At 34.9% G+C, this 15,468-nt stretch overlaps 2 protein-coding genes and 1 pseudogene across 3 annotated transcripts; all 3 read left to right on the top strand.

The window, feature by feature from the left end:
- The first annotated feature begins 1,776 nt into the window (after nucleotides 1-1,776).
- Nucleotides 1,777-4,174, top strand: LOC111275039 (cytochrome P450 81C13-like). The gene is made up of 2 exons (XM_022860164.2): nucleotides 1,777-2,833; nucleotides 3,456-4,174. Exons 1-2 carry the CDS (start codon nucleotides 1,883-1,885, stop codon nucleotides 4,074-4,076), a joined length of 1,572 nt encoding a protein of 523 aa, XP_022715899.2. The 5' UTR covers nucleotides 1,777-1,882; the 3' UTR covers nucleotides 4,077-4,174.
- Nucleotides 4,175-4,643: 469 nt separating this feature from the next.
- On the top strand, nucleotides 4,644-5,602 carry LOC111275102 (MFP1 attachment factor 1-like). Its single transcript, XM_022860286.2, has one exon. It carries the CDS (start codon nucleotides 4,957-4,959, stop codon nucleotides 5,437-5,439), a length of 483 nt encoding a protein of 160 aa, XP_022716021.2. The 5' UTR covers nucleotides 4,644-4,956; the 3' UTR covers nucleotides 5,440-5,602.
- Nucleotides 5,603-14,314: 8,712 nt separating this feature from the next.
- Nucleotides 14,315-15,125, top strand: LOC111301228 (F-box protein GID2 pseudogene; annotated as a pseudogene). The gene has a single exon (XR_016340812.1). The product of XR_016340812.1 is annotated as an F-box protein GID2 pseudogene (transcript).
- The last annotated feature ends 343 nt before the right edge of the window (nucleotides 15,126-15,468 follow it).

The following is a 15,468-nucleotide window of genomic DNA, read 5'->3' as shown; positions in this document are numbered from 1 at the left end:
GTGATCTTGTAATATGTCAATGAATGTTCGTTGAATTGATTTTATCAATGTAAAACATAATCAATTATCAAGTTTCATTATATTTTTGAGATTTATCGCCTACAACCCTTTTGCACATTTACTAATTAAATAATATAATAGAAGTAAATAAAACTTAAAGAAAAGTTGTATTGTTATAAGAATAACAAAATAACTTATATCTCATGAATTTTTATTTGGCCTGATCTAATATGTGTAAATTTTTGAAAAACCTAGAATAAGATTGAAATTTTTATTTTTAAAATCGTGGTCAGATCAGAGTGATTTAGGGTAATGCACCTTGTCCCAATATATATATAAAAATATATTTTTAATTAATTATTAAATTTATGATTTATATATTATTATGTTAATAGAATTAGTATTTTATATTTTAATATAATAAAGATATTATATTTATATATAATTAAGATGTAATCAATCAATTTATTGTATAAATTATATTTATTAAATTTTGTTTGATTTTCATTTAAGGTGTTGATGTGACATTTTATACTTTTTTATTTATTTGGTTATTTTTCTTATTTTTTCAACTTTTTTAAAAATTTTATATTTTTAATTTATATAGATTTGCTAGAAAAAAAACTCAATAGAGTTGTTCACCTTACACCTCATTTTTTTTTAATTACATAAAATTTGTAGCAAATGTAGTCGATGAATATGACTTTTTATTTCGATTCATCCTATTCAAAATGACCAATTGCCTTTTTAAATCAAAATTGAGTTGGGATGAATCAAATTTTTATAAGATATGATATTAAATTGATACATATTTAGAGTATTTTATCTAAATTTATTTTGAAATAAATATAAAATAAATATATTTTATTATTTTAATTTTATATTTATATATATTATATTAATAAAATATTATTTGGCATTTTAATTTAAAATTTTATATTCAATTGAAGTATCATAATGAAACCCTTTTGTCAGCTTTTTTTTTTTTTATATCCATGTATCACTTCAATGTGATTTTTTTACCTTTTATTTTTTTAAATTAAATAAATTTTATAGAAAATAAAAAAAATAAAAAAAATAAAACAAAAAATTTTTGACTTGCATAATGGGTATCATCTAGTTTTTCTTTCTATATTACAATACAACGCTTGGGAAAGAAGTCAAGTGCGGCTCTCTTGTTAAGATAGGAGCTGAAGTCTTGAAGATTATAACAAGTAATTGCGCGAAGCGCACCCAGAGAAAGTATATGCTCCAAAAGAAAAAAATTTAGACGAAGTTTTCTATTAAAAATTATTAAATAAAAATTAAAAACGAAAATAAAGTTGATAGATTAAAAAAAATTATTATATAGATTAAATATATAAATTTTGATATATACTTTTAGATAGATATTTTTAGTAAAAATATTGAAAAAAATTTTATTATTGAATAAATATTTATCAAATTTAAATTATAAATAATATTTTAAATAAATTTTTTATATATTATTGATTTCTTCAATAAATTTTATTAATCTATCAATTTTAATTTTTTATTAAAAATTTTATTAAATAATTAAAAAATAAATTTCATAAATTTTACATAAAAATTTGTATGTAAAATTTGTACTTGTTAAAAATTCCCAAGAAGAAAGAAAATATAAAAACGGAGTAAACGCTGCTTTAGTTGATTTGTTAGGAGTTCCGAGTTATTTCGTCCCATATCAGACAAAAAATGCCCAATGGCTGCTTTACTACATGATAATTGTTAAGTGGGTTGGATTGCCGAATGGGTTCCGGAAGTAATTGTCACTCATAGTTTGTCCCTACATATTCAATGAGCTACACGATTTGAAGCTATAACATTCAAGGTCTATCTGCCCTTCAGCATTGTATCTAATCTAATGTTCTTGATATTTGACAAGATTTTCTGTGTTTCAATGGAAAATCCGTGCCATTACCTTGGCATCATATTCTTCATTTTTCTCACCATCAAGCTTTTAACTCATAGAAAGCAAAATTTACCTCCAAGCCCCTTTTCTCTGCCAATCATTGGCCACCTTCACCTCATCAGAAACCCGCTCTACCAGTCATTGGCAACCTTGTTATCAAAGTATGGCCCTATTTTATATCTCAAAGTAGGTTGCAAGCGTATCCTTGTTATGTCTTCTCCTTCTGCTGTCGAAGAATGCTTCACCAAGAATGATATAATATTTGCAAATCGGCCTCCGACTATGGCTGGGGATATTTTAACGTATAACTACATTAGTTACGTGTGGGCTCCTTACGGACCGCTTTGGCGGAACCTTCGCCGTCTCAGCGTTGTTGAAATTTTCTCTTCAAACAGCGTTCAGAAGTTTTCTTCCATACATGAAGAAGAAGTTGGCAACTTTATGCGTCGCTTGTTTGAAGTCTCAGCAGCTAATGGCAGCCAAAAGGTGGACTTGAAGTACTTGTTCTGTCTTCTGACTACGAATGTCATGTTGAGGGTGGTAGCGGGAAAGCGTGGTGTTGAGGACGCTAAGGACATGAAGGCAGAAAAGATATTCTTCCGGGAATTTAAGAATATATTTTTTCCGAGCTTGGGAACCAACATTTGTGATTTCTTCCCAGTTTTGAGGTGGATTGGTTTCCAAGGGATTGAAAAGAATTTGAAAGAATTGCAAAGGAGGAGAGATGCATACATTCAGAATTTAGTAGATGGAATTAGATTGAAGAAGACTAGTTGTTCTGTTGACGTTCCTGTGATAAAGGAAGAGGGAAAGAAGAATCCTTCGCTGGTGGAAAAGCTTCTGTCTATTCAAGAAGAAGATCCCAAATTTTGTTCCAATGAAGTCATCAAGAGCATGGTATTGGTAAGTAGCTATGTATCACTGATTTTAGCTTTTTCCCTCTTTTGTCATCTGAAGAAAAAAAGTACTAGTTCTAATAAAGCTTGAAGACTTGAACTTTAGACCTCCGGAATAATTTTGTTTTGAAACAATCTTGTGTTATGCAAAATAATTTCATCAATTCGGATAAAGAACTTGAGGGAAAATTACTATTGGCTGATGCCGGAAGTCATTCCCTTGACTAGCTCTGGATAGACTGGATTGGTCAATTAGAGCAGTGGTGAATGCAAAATAACCAAAGCTAATGCTTTTTTGTTTGTTCCTAACTTTTGTGCCCAACACAGGGGACTTCAACCTTAATTTTTTTAGCATTAGCATGTTTGAATGCAATAAGCCAAAAGACAACCTTTGTAATGAAGACCAAAATTCAGTGAAACAAAGTGAACATTTGCCTTAGACCTTAATTAGATAGTTGTCTGTTCCTTTTTTTAAGTGGCCAGATATGGGTTAACTTTCTTTAATAAAATTGATGGTTGTGTTTGAAGTTTTAAACTTAACTATGTTTTTAGATGTTATGTGTATGTATCACAGCAATAAGTGTCAAAAATAATATATTTTTAACATTGGCATGCAACATGCACATCAGATGATGTTCATTGCAGGAACTGAAACAACAGCGGTTACAATGGAATGGGCAATGGCACTCCTATTGAATCACCCAGAGGCTTTGCAGAAGGTGAGAGCAGAGATCGTTAGCCATGTTGGACATGAGCGGCTGCTAAATGACTCGGATCTTGCCAAGCTTCCTTATCTTCGTTGCGTTGTAAATGAGACACTCAGGTTATATCCCCCAGCACCAGTTTTGTTGCCTCATTGTTCATCTGAAGATTGCATGGTTGGTGGTTATGAGATACCTAAAGGCACAACGCTGTCGGTCAATGTTTGGGCCATCCATAGGGATCCAAGTATATGGAAGGAGCCTACCAAGTTCAAGCCTGAGAGATTTGAGAGATCTTTCGAAGAGAAAGGAGTGGAATTTCTTCCATTTGGACTTGGAAGGAGAGCTTGTCCAGGCGCTACCATGGGCTTGCGGTTAGTTTTGTTGGCACTAGGTGCAGCTATACAATGCTTTGAATGGGAAAAGTTAGGGTCGGACAAGGTGGATATGACCCCAGGTACTACTGGATTAGCTCTGTCAAAGGCTAGGCCATTGGAGGCTCTGTGTTGTCCACGGCCTGATTTGATTAAACTTCTTTCCCAATTTTAAAGTTTAGAGTTTCCAAAGAGTTTGAGATTGTAACTATAAGTAAGGGCTGTAGGGCTTGGCCTTCATTAATGAAATAAGGTAGTGCGACTGCTATATAATGATTGCTGTTTGTTACTACTATTTTTTTTTTTTGGGGGGGGGGGGATTTATAAATAGTCGGCAGTGAATTTTCAGGACTATCTATGTATCAAAATTTGAAACAGACCAAATTGGCTAATTCCATATCTTAAACTTGTCTGTCTATAGCTGAGTTTTGCCTTTTGGCCCTTGATCTAGATGACATTCAATAATCAATATCGTGCATCCAACCATGCTGTTGGATTGACATCAGGTAAATCCATGATTAATGTTCTTTCAGAGCTATGAGTTACGTGTGTTAAGTATCAGAAAGTTGCAGCGGTTCCTGGCTTGAGTTTGAGTCTGCTATGGATGTCCTAGTAACAGGAACTTGTGTAATAAGCCAGCACACACAGTTGGGCTTTGGTACAATCATTGTTACAGATGATGACAGGGTTTTGGGGGGACCTGCTTTGTTAATTATTACATAAAGGAAGCCCATGGGCTTAACTTGCCTTTAGTTGAGTTGGCTTCTCTACGGTGGTTGAATTAAGTGAGGTTGCTTCTTCATTGCCTTGAACGAAAATCAATGAGGAATGCAACGTCATGTTATCAGAAATTGATTTGTTGACAACCAAATCACAATCAACTAAACAATAAAGCAAAAAAAATGTAGAATTTTAGAGCACTTTAGACATTGTCAGATGCAGATCTAAGTGAAAGTAAAGTTGGTCGGTCCATTTCATTTCAACCCACACCCTGCCCACATTCAATTACCCTTTTCCACTCTCCAGTGAAAACCCAAAGTGCTAAACCAAAAGAAATGGCTGATCTTGATTCAACCACTCCTCAAGGCTCCGCCGTAGCGATGGAGTCCCACCAGACCCAAACCCAAGTAGACGATACCGCCTCCAAACTCAAAGATCTCACCCTCCGAATTTGGCCCCCCACCCAACGAACCCGCGACGCCGTCATCAACCGTCTCGTCGAGACGCTGTCGTCCCAATCCGTCCTTTCCAAACGCTATGGAACTATCCCCGAGGAGGAAGCCTCCGCGGCGGCCAAGTCAATCGAAGTGGAGGCTTTCTCGGTCGCCGGAGCATCGTTCTCTGCCGACGACGACGGCATCGAGACCCTTCAGGCGTATTCCAAAGAGATCAGCAAGCGTATGCTCAATACTGTCAAAGCTCGAGCTGCTGCTGCCACCGCCGACGCTCCATCAGGTTCGGCGGAGGTAGACTCATGTAATTCGGGAGCTGCGGGTGGTGAGGGGATTTCGTCCTTAACCGTAAAGGCTGAGGCTTGAGTTTGAGGATTCTTATGGTTTTTTTTTTTTGTTTAGCTTGATAATTGGTATTGATAGGGTTTTTTTTTGGAGATCTGTTTCTAGTTTCTACTGATTATGGATATTTCGGGATGCTTAATTACTTATATATCATGATAATAATATCTGTAATAATATTTATTAATATCTTGTGTTATTTCCTTCTTTTTTTTTTTTCCGGTTTTCTGTAACCTTGGTGGAAATGTGCTTGATTTTTACGAGTTGATTGGTTTTTGTGACTCTATTCGTTGACACATTGAAAAATTGAGAATGAAGATGCTTGAAATTTTGTTCAGTGATGATTTATTTTCTAGCAATTCATCAGCATTCCTTATCTTTATTCACTGTGTGTTCTTTCTTGATCTGTTTCAACAAATGCAGTCATTAGATTCAGAGGAATTAGGCAATGCTGTTTAGAATTTGCATATCTTAAAGGCCGGACATTTGGAATCCATAGCAGTCAAATTGAAAGTCTTTTAAGAGTTTATATGTAGAAAGAGCTCTAAGCAGCAGGGTTCTGTGTTTTATTAGATCTCAAATGGTCTCAATATGTCTTTGATTCGCTTTTATTGTAATTTTATTAAATAATTGTTGATTTGGAAATTTAGTTTGTGTTAGGGAAGATTCTTACATTTTAGAGCCACCAGGATGCGGAAGTTCTTTAAGATTTCTGCTATGAACTAGAATCTAGCATGCAAGGGATAATTTAAGTGCTATAGAAAATATGAGTAGATCTTCATTGAAAATGCATTCTTTTGAACTTATCTTTGCATCGTCTCCTGGTACTATAAACATATAATTGACATGAATTGAATGTAGACACATGCTCATGCAACCTATATTCTTGTGCTTGAGTCAAAATAGGTATAATGCTCCAAAGTTTGTGTTTTTACTTAACAAGCTATTTTTCACGTTCCATAATTCTGTAACATATGTGTACAATATGTTTCCCTGACTGATTCGAACATCATTTTCTTTCTTTGAATGGTGAACCTCTTTGCTTGCTGCATCCCTACGCCGAGTTGCATCATATTCTTTTTCTAGTGGGTGCATATTAAACTGAATTCTTTGCATTATAATTTTTTAACTTGATTCCCTTTAAGGGCTTCAACTAGGCAGAAGACTTGTCCATGTTATATTACTCTTGTTGCATTGCAATGGAGTCAAATTTCTGTTAGCATTCTTGATCCCATACCTGCAGCTAACATCTTGATTGGAGGAATATTATAGTTATTTTTCTTATTTAATGCCATAAGACTCCAAATGATCTTTTGATTTCTATACTCAGGTGCATATCACTCAAATTGCTCACTTCCGAGGTATATGAAATAATCCATCTCTAAATTTTGTTTATATCATGCTTCCCTCCCAGCAGTGATTTCCTGACAAATAATGCCAGAACAAGATCTACTGTGTTAGTCATTAAGATATCTGTGAGCTTCTATTCACATAGTCTATGTTACATGCTCTTAATTCTTCGAGTTCTTTTCCTGCATATATAAACGTCCTGTATGAATGATGTAACATAACTAAGTAATCTCTTTTAATTAAGAATGCTTTGGGCAAGTTACAAATTTCTAGATCACTGTTGTCAAGACTGTGTGATCTTTTTTCGGCTTTCAATAATTTGGCAAAGAACCCTTTTGAGCTTGATCATATGTTGTGAATGCTTACCTGACTTTAATCTGTGCTATGTCTAGTGTTTGTCAAACTCTCGACTGTATCCAGTAATGTGGGTGTTTGTGACTGTGTATGTGTATATATAATCACTATGAAGAAGCTCTCCTCAGTTTGGAGAAAAGGTTTCTATAATGATATTTTCACTTCCAAAATCCTCTTCCCCCGTCCCCTTTCATCTCTACTTGTTTACGATTGATGATTGAATCCTGTGATTTGACTATTGGAGATAAGGAAGCAAGAGAAAGCAGTGAGCGTTGGAAGTGGATGTTAGTTCTAGCCGTCGAGTATAATACATTGTAACTTGTCTTGTCATACACTTCATTGATTTCAATTCTATCTCTTGCGCTGATAAATCTCCTGTTGTCCGAAAATGTCCAACTATGTTTAGGACAACTGACAGACAACCGTGTTATGCTTGCCCTGCACTTACCCCTGGTTATTTTGGTTGAAGACTATTCCCACTTTCATGGTAGGGGACGTGGGGGGCCTTGGGCGCGATGAAAGTGAATTTGTTCGTTGCTTTCACACATTTTCTCATGAATCAAGATGTTAAAAGCGTACTAGATTTTTGTTTGAATTTTTCAGAAAATTGACCCTTGTTTTGTTTGTTTGCTGTGGCTCTTTTGCGAATGTTTTTACATGGAAAAATTTGTTGGTTCGATTTAACAACATTATCTTTCAAGTTCTTCAAGGGAGTTTAGGTTTGTGTAAGTGGGGAACAAAATATTCTTTAAAACTTTTAGCACAAAATATGCTTTTACACAGTAACTCTTGAGAGAAACGATTCAATGTGGAGAAGAATTCTTTGAGTAAAACTTTCAGTTTAACAATCTTTATATTGTGGTGCAATATTAAGACATTTTAGCTTTCCAGGGACTTAAAATTATGCCGGTTTTAGTCCTATTGAATCTGAACAATTGGTCTGGCCAAAAAAAAAAAAAAAAATCTGAACAATTGATACCTAATGGAGCGATCTCGGTAGCTTTATTACAGATTGGAAGTGGAGTGTCGACCGTGTTTTCACGAGTCATGGCCCCCAATGAGAAAAGATGATTTTATAGCTACTTTTCAATAATGCTAATTTTTAATGTCCACTCGTTGTGTCATCTCGTCGGTAGATGGTGGCTAAAGGAGCCATATATCCGCCACATCCAATTATTTATCTACCATGGGGACATGAATTGCTAAGTTTTGGGCCGATTGCATGGAGCATAGTAATATTTGAAATTCAACTTTCACCAGCATTTCGAACAATTTGATGACTTTTAAAATGGAGTTGTCCACAATATTTGACTAGAAAATTCCCCTCTGCTTATATTTTGGTGCACACACATCCTGAATTTAACACACAAGAGGACTGAAGAAGATCGGAATTAGCTGACAGACTGACAGTACTTTACAAACATTTTGCAGTAGCTGAAACAGAAATTAAAAAAAGAGAAAAAAGCTTGGGAAGAATAATAATAAGCATAAACAAAGCCGAAAGCAATGCCATTAAAGAATGACATGCTTAATTCTTTCCGCAGATCAATCTTAAGTTCTTTAGGTGACAAAGATTAGTGGTTTCTCTCGTGGGGTCTATCACCTTAGAAATTTAGGTCCTTTAGCTGTTCGTTTTTCTTGTCCGTCGACAGAGACTTGAATGCTATAGGCTTAGGGTCCACTGCAAACAAGGATGATCAAGTTCGGCTTGTTAACATTATTTCCATGCTTACATACAAGCTTTCAATAAAAAAACAGAAAAAGAATCTATATTTTTGCAAATGAAATCAATTTCCAGCCTGTCTAGAAACACGCGGAAGGAAGGAAAAATGTTAGCTAAATCTTCTATGCATTGAGAGATTAAGTAGAAAGTATACATTATCAAACGAGGCAGGCATTGAATAGTAGACAGAGAAACATATTGGCATGGTCAATTAAAGCTAATCGGTGATGGACTATCTGCTGATCTTCCGTCTTCTGTGCTTTTCTTTTTTACTTCAATGGAGTTTGGTTTAGATTGCATAATCAGATTTCTAAATTCTTTGCAGCTTCTTACTTGTAAATGTAGGTGATTTTGCTGACAATCATACAAGCTTAAATTCCATATCCAGGTGATAATAATATAGTATATGATTTCTATAATTTTTCATCATCCAAAACAACACAGATTATCCTAGTTCTAATCAATGTGTGTCGCTATCTCAAAATTTTCAATCTAAACTGTGAAAATTACAAGTATAATTAGAACATCTCGTCTTAAGGAATGAAAAACAAATCTCCGATTTTCCTAGTAGGAGATTAGAGATGAAAAAAAATGCTACAGCTTGCAAATCTGTGCACAACCTTGGTCTTGGCATAAGTTGGAAAACCAAATAACAAAAAATGAAACCAAGAATGCTTAAAACTAATGTCCCGGACCTTTTGTGTTTGGTCCGGAGGCTAATTTATAAGCCAAGCTCCTAAACGATTTACGGCTGCTGGAGTTGTTTGCAAACGAAGAAACACCAATCGCTTCATTGTCAGGTCCCCCTTGTTCTTCTCGTCCTGGATTAACAACGACATTGTCCGTCGTCGTTGATCGAAGCGCTCGGCCATGGACAGCAGCAAACTCTGTTGAAACCAACAACGCTAATAAACCCAGCACAAAAACAATACGCTTCATTGATGAATAAGATGTTGAGCTGTTGTTGGTCATTGACATGACTACGTCTTCTATCTCTTAAACGTTTCTCTCACAACAAATGCTCTGTCAAATGTTTTAAATTGGGTAGTCTTTGAAATATTGCTATGGTATTGCTAGCTACCGGCTACTGCTCTCTATATATAAGGATCTTGCTTGGTGAGGACGGTGAAGAGATTTGTGAAAGTGGGACCTTTAACAAGGATTGTTTGACTCAGCCTTTTCAATCTCCTTGTTTCCCTCCTTTGAAACCACTGCTAGTACTATATTTTTAAACAATTTGGGCTTACTTTTGAGGGCCAAAATCTACAGCTAAAGCAAGGATACATGGGAGGTGAGAGGTTGAATGAAACAAAGCTAACTTTTACTTTGAAATTTGCTTGTGTTGTTCGAATTTGACTTTACATTTCCAGCATGAAGTCACAGGAAAGAAAGCAAGAAATAGCCAAATTGGGAAGAAAATTTAAAGCTAACTAACGTAACATTATTTGGACAAGCAAAGCTGTAGTATACGAAGTGGGGCTTTTTTTATTTTTTGCATGGTTATGTTTGACCCAGATTGCTTTCACACGCCCTTCTCAACATCTGACGCAGTGACGCGTGCGTTTACATCTGGTACGCGGTCTTCTTTTGTTGTCTTTGCAGGTTAATATATTCTTCAATTTATTTAGTATTTATGAAAATTAAATGTAACATTTAATGCCCAATCCACGTGTCTCATCCTTAACGACTTGGAAAACATGTAGACAAAGCGGCGTTTTTATTACATTTTTTCTTACGTTTGTTGAGCTTTCTTTGCAAGACGGTGCTTAAAAAACATGACATCGATTTTCATTTACTGGATCCTGTTTGAAACAGTTTGTATTGGCAAAAGCTTAGCTGTCAATGTCAGAAGCTTTTCAAAGAAGTAGCAGTAGTATACATTAAACAAGTTCTAAGTAGATGGGACAATTTTCAAACAAAGGCATCAGCGTGTTCGAAATTTTCAACGTTCTCTTGCGAATGTGGTCGACCACTAGTTCTACATTTTGAATGTATATTTCTACTATATGTTCAAAAAAGCATGATTTATCAAAAACATGACTGTATTTTATTGCCAATTTGAGGCAATAACAAGCGTCATTCATGACATACCATTAGATTTTAAAAAATAATTGGAAATTTTGGCCCCTCAGTAAACACAAGATGTTTGCTACCAAGTCCACCCTATAAAATCACAATTCACATGGAGTCATTAACTCAACCCTCACCAGCAGTCAATGGATCCGTACGTACTCTCGTGTTGGTAGGTAGGTAGGAGATTGCACCCACCGTATCATGAGAAATATCATGCTCAATTCCTAGCCCGAGGAGGACCAGAGAAAGAGGGGTCTATCCTACAAATTAACCATCCTCATGATGTGTCAAAATGGAACATTGGCTTCTCTGATTAATACTTGGGTTCTCCTGGCAAGTTGCAGTCCTAATTCACATTGGCACTTTGAAATTTGAATCACGTGTCTCAATAAACAATGCAATTCAACATTCGTACCAAAGCTTGTAAACTGCATTGTTTATTGTATTAATTTTTCTCTCCTGTAAGGTACTGTAACCAAAAGTCCAAGACAATCAGAGAAGCTTGAAACCACCCCGGCTGAGCCGACCATGCCGCACATACCGGATTGACAAACATGCACGGCTGAGCAGTTTCACACGCTGTACCACCAAACTAGCAAAAGCTGTTAACATCTAGCCCCAGTCACGGGCAGAAATTATTTTGTGATTTCAAGTATAGAACTTAAAAATCTGTTGTTTCTGATCTCCAGTTGAATTTGGCAACATAGCTTCTCAAATTCCATAACCATATTTTATTGTAGAGAGCAGAAACAAAATCTGTGAGGTTTACCCTAATATTGTTCCCTGATGGGTAAGGAATAAATTTTCAACCTATTTTATCGTAATTTGAACTTGACCATATATTAAAGTGGTAATTTTTGTCCATAACAGTTCAAGAATTTTCAAATATTCTTAATTTGCAGACAGGGGCCAGAGAAGGAAAATTCCCTTTGTTTAAGTCAACCCTTTTTTATACCCTAGGTCACAGCACCATTTGCTAACTTTTAGATTCCGCAAACTTAATTTCTTATGAGTTTTGTTATTTCTGTAATATCATTTTGGTTATCTTAACCTACACAATTTCCACTTCCTGTACGTGTTACTGAATGAGAACAGGTAAGTCATGAGTTTGTGACCTGCTGCAAGAAGCAGCTTTATTGATTTCCTTAACTACTAATAAAGAAATACTTATATATGAGGAAAAATGTATTTCAATGGGCTCCAAAAGTAGCCAATGGCAACCATGTTTGAAGAAACTTTCTTCTTCCTGGCAGTAAAAAAATGAGAGAGTGAAGAAAAAGTTAAGAGTTGCAGCTCAACTGATTGCTTGATTGGCCTCATTTTCCACATGGTCACAGAAACGCAATGTCATGCTCTTGTTCATTAGACGCTACTACAACATCTCTATGCATGGATGAATTCTATATGGACGTTTGACAGCAAATGGAATCAATAACCTCAAAAATACCAAAAAAAAAGAATGTTACGCAAAAAGTAATGCGGCACCCAACCAAGCATCAAATCAAAGTATCTAAGAGACCAAACTGGTCAATTAACCAATATCAAACCTGGTAGAATGGCCGTCTCTGAAGTAATTTGACAAAAAATCAGTAATTGTAAAGCAGCACCAAGGGCGCCCCAGTACATAGCCCAATTACATATAAATTTTTGTGGGTTAGGCCACGCTTGAAGGTGGGTTCCTTTTACCGTTGATGTATGTGATCCACAAGCCCGACCCATGATCTACCATAGCCTAATACGCCGTGTCAATATTAAATGACAAATTGCCATCGATTTTCTTAAATAAAAATTCAATTAGTCAATCTCTAATGACATCAAGCAGCACCCCATATCCCCACGACTTCTGTAATTGCAGAGTGAAACAAAATTTTTGGACCGGATGAAGATCCGGTTGGATATAACGGAGCGTCAGGTACTGACAAAAACATCATTTTCATGGGGGATTTCTCAAAATATTATGCTCGAAATCTTGGCAACAAAACAACGTTTTATTGATAGCTGTGAGAGGGAAAAAGACCCTCAAAAAGTGGGTTACTCCCCAACCGCGTAACTGGCTTTTATTTTACCCTGCTCAGCTTTGTTCTTCACCTTTTTTTTTAAATAAAGATGATTTTGTCACTTCCTTCGGCTATGGAATCATATATTTCATCACCCATTTGTAATTTACTTTTACGAATCTGTGTTTTTCAAGATCCGGTCGTAAGTTAAAGCACTGTTGTTATTTCTTTGTCTCACGGATCGTAATCAGTCTCTGCCCGGTTCTGTTTTTCCTATTGGGTTTCTTACAACAAAATTTTTTGATAGATCTGTTTATTAGTATATTTATATTATATAAAATATTAAATTTTATTTTTTAATTTTTTATATAAAAATTATATATTATATTTTATGTTAATATAAAATATAAAATATATATTTTAATTTTATTAAATTTAAATATAATAATTATTAAAATTTTAAATCATATTATTTTTATTTTTTATATTTATATTGTATCATATTAATAAACTTATTTTTTTATGTGAATTTTACAATGAATTGCGGCTGAACTTTACAAAATAGTATGGGCTTATGATTGTTGTCTGATACGGTCGTAAAATAAGACCCCTTTTTTTCCACGTAAATTGAATTTTAAAAAATAATTTATGCAATTTTTTTTATGTTTGATTGACATTTAACTATTGATCAACGAAAATAACTTTTTAATCAAAAAAAATATGGTGAAAAACTTGAAAATTATCTTTCGCATTTCAAACGTGTAAATTATAACCAGCCCTTTTTTTTTTTTTTTTCTAACTAAATGTTCCACCTAGATGAAAAATGAAAATCTCCATTGATAACACAAGTAGGTGTTGAAATATGAAACTCTAATTAATTTTTATTTTTTGATATTTAAAGTATTAAAATTAAATTTTAATTATTGAAACTATAAATTTAAGATTCTACTAATAAATTTGTTGACTAATTAATTTTCAACTTTCTATTTTTCAAAAGAAGGGTGAGAAAGATACAAAGGAAGTCAACAGATAATTTTGATAAAAAAATCAAATTCAAACTGTAAAAATTGAACTACACAAATAAATTGCCTTTACAATTATCCAATTCACATGTGATCACTCCTCCAGAGAAATTTCAAGCTGATCATGTGCATCCGAAAGAAATTGTAGAGATAGCTTTTAATTTTCTTTGAAAAAAAACAAAATAAAAAACAAAGTGAAAAACAAATCCAGGACACCAGAAACAGCCGGTGGAAGATTTAATGCCCCAAGTTTAGGCTAAAAAATCAAAATACACCAAAATGACAAAAATTAATAAAAAAACCAAAACACTAGACAAATTTGTCAATTCATAATCAGGAAAATAATAAAAAGAAAACAGGGAAATCGAACGCCCCACCACCACATTGATTTTATCCTCCCGTCTTCTTCGATACCCAACAAAACCAGCTCCCATTTACCCTCACCCACCCACCCACCCTCCTCCATTCCGCTCTCGTTGTTTCCCATTCTCAAATTCAACCTCAAGGAAAAAAAAGAGGATACCCAAAATCAAGGCTTCAGTTTTTGTCAATGAAACGAAGTACCCCGGATTCCCAGATACCCGGAGCTGACCAGAAAATGAAGAAAGTAAAAGTTGAATCTGAAGAAGAAGAAGAAGAAGGAAGTGGGTTGATGAATTTAGATGAAAATCTGTTGTATGAGATTTTGAAACACGTGGATGCGAGGACTTTAGCTATGGCCTCGTGTGTTAGCAAGCTGTGGCTCAAAACTGCCAAAGACGAGCGGCTTTGGGAGCTGATCTGTACCAGGCACTGTGCTAACATCGGCTGTGGAACTCAACAGCTTAGATCTGTGGTTTTGCCTCTTGGTGGCTTCCGCCGGCTACACTCCCGGTACCTTTGGCCGCTTTCCAAGCCACAATATGCTTCGACTTCTTCTTGGGCTCCGCCCCCGCCCAAGATTATTAACTCCAAGCCACCTGCTCGGTTGGGGAAAGATGAGGTTCAGCTTTGTCTGTCTCTTCTCTCTATTCAGTATTATGAGAAGATGAATTTCATTAACAGAGACAGATCATTCTAATTAATTACTTACTCTGTGTAGCATTATAAATATATGAATCGGATATAAATATAACTTTAATTTCTAGTTTCGGGTTTTGTTTTACTTTTGGTTCATGTATTGTTTTCTTATATTTGACTTGGGTTTTTTTTTTTCTTATTTCTTTCATTTTGGAATTTTTGTACTTAAGCCGGGTTTTGTGAACTAGATCTGTAATTCTGTGCTAAGGTTAAGTATGAATTGAAACAATTGTTCCTTAACTTTATGATTATATATTAGATTTAATGTTACTGTTTTGAAAGTGTTCTTGCAACACATTTTTGATAGGAAAGTGGAAAGGGCCAAGGAGGAGGGGTGAGAGTGGCAAATGAGGGGTATTGATTGGATTCTATTTGGGAAGATAAGCCTGGATGGGCAGAACAAAACAGGGGGTCCAGTTGGTAACTTTTATTAATGTCTGGTACTGCTAACTTTTATCTGCCAATTTTTTCCATG

The sequence above is a fragment of the Durio zibethinus genome, chromosome 3, assembly GCF_047325235.1.
Source record: "Durio zibethinus cultivar Kanyao isolate XHJ-2024 chromosome 3, ASM4732523v1, whole genome shotgun sequence".
Lineage (NCBI taxonomy): Eukaryota > Viridiplantae > Streptophyta > Magnoliopsida > Malvales > Malvaceae > Durio > Durio zibethinus.
Note: the sequence above shows the minus strand (reverse complement) of the source record. Positions and strands in the feature narration are given on the sequence as shown.

Coding starts and splice junctions, on each gene's coding strand:
- LOC111275039 (XM_022860164.2), top strand. CDS start 1,883: ATGTTCTTGATATTTGACAAGATTTTCTGTGTTTCAATGGAAAATCCG. Junction 2,834..3,455: donor TCATCAAGAGCATGGTATTG/GTAAGTAGCTAT, acceptor CATGCACATCAG/ATGATGTTCATTGCAGGAAC.
- LOC111275102 (XM_022860286.2), top strand. CDS start 4,957: ATGGCTGATCTTGATTCAACCACTCCTCAAGGCTCCGCCGTAGCGATG.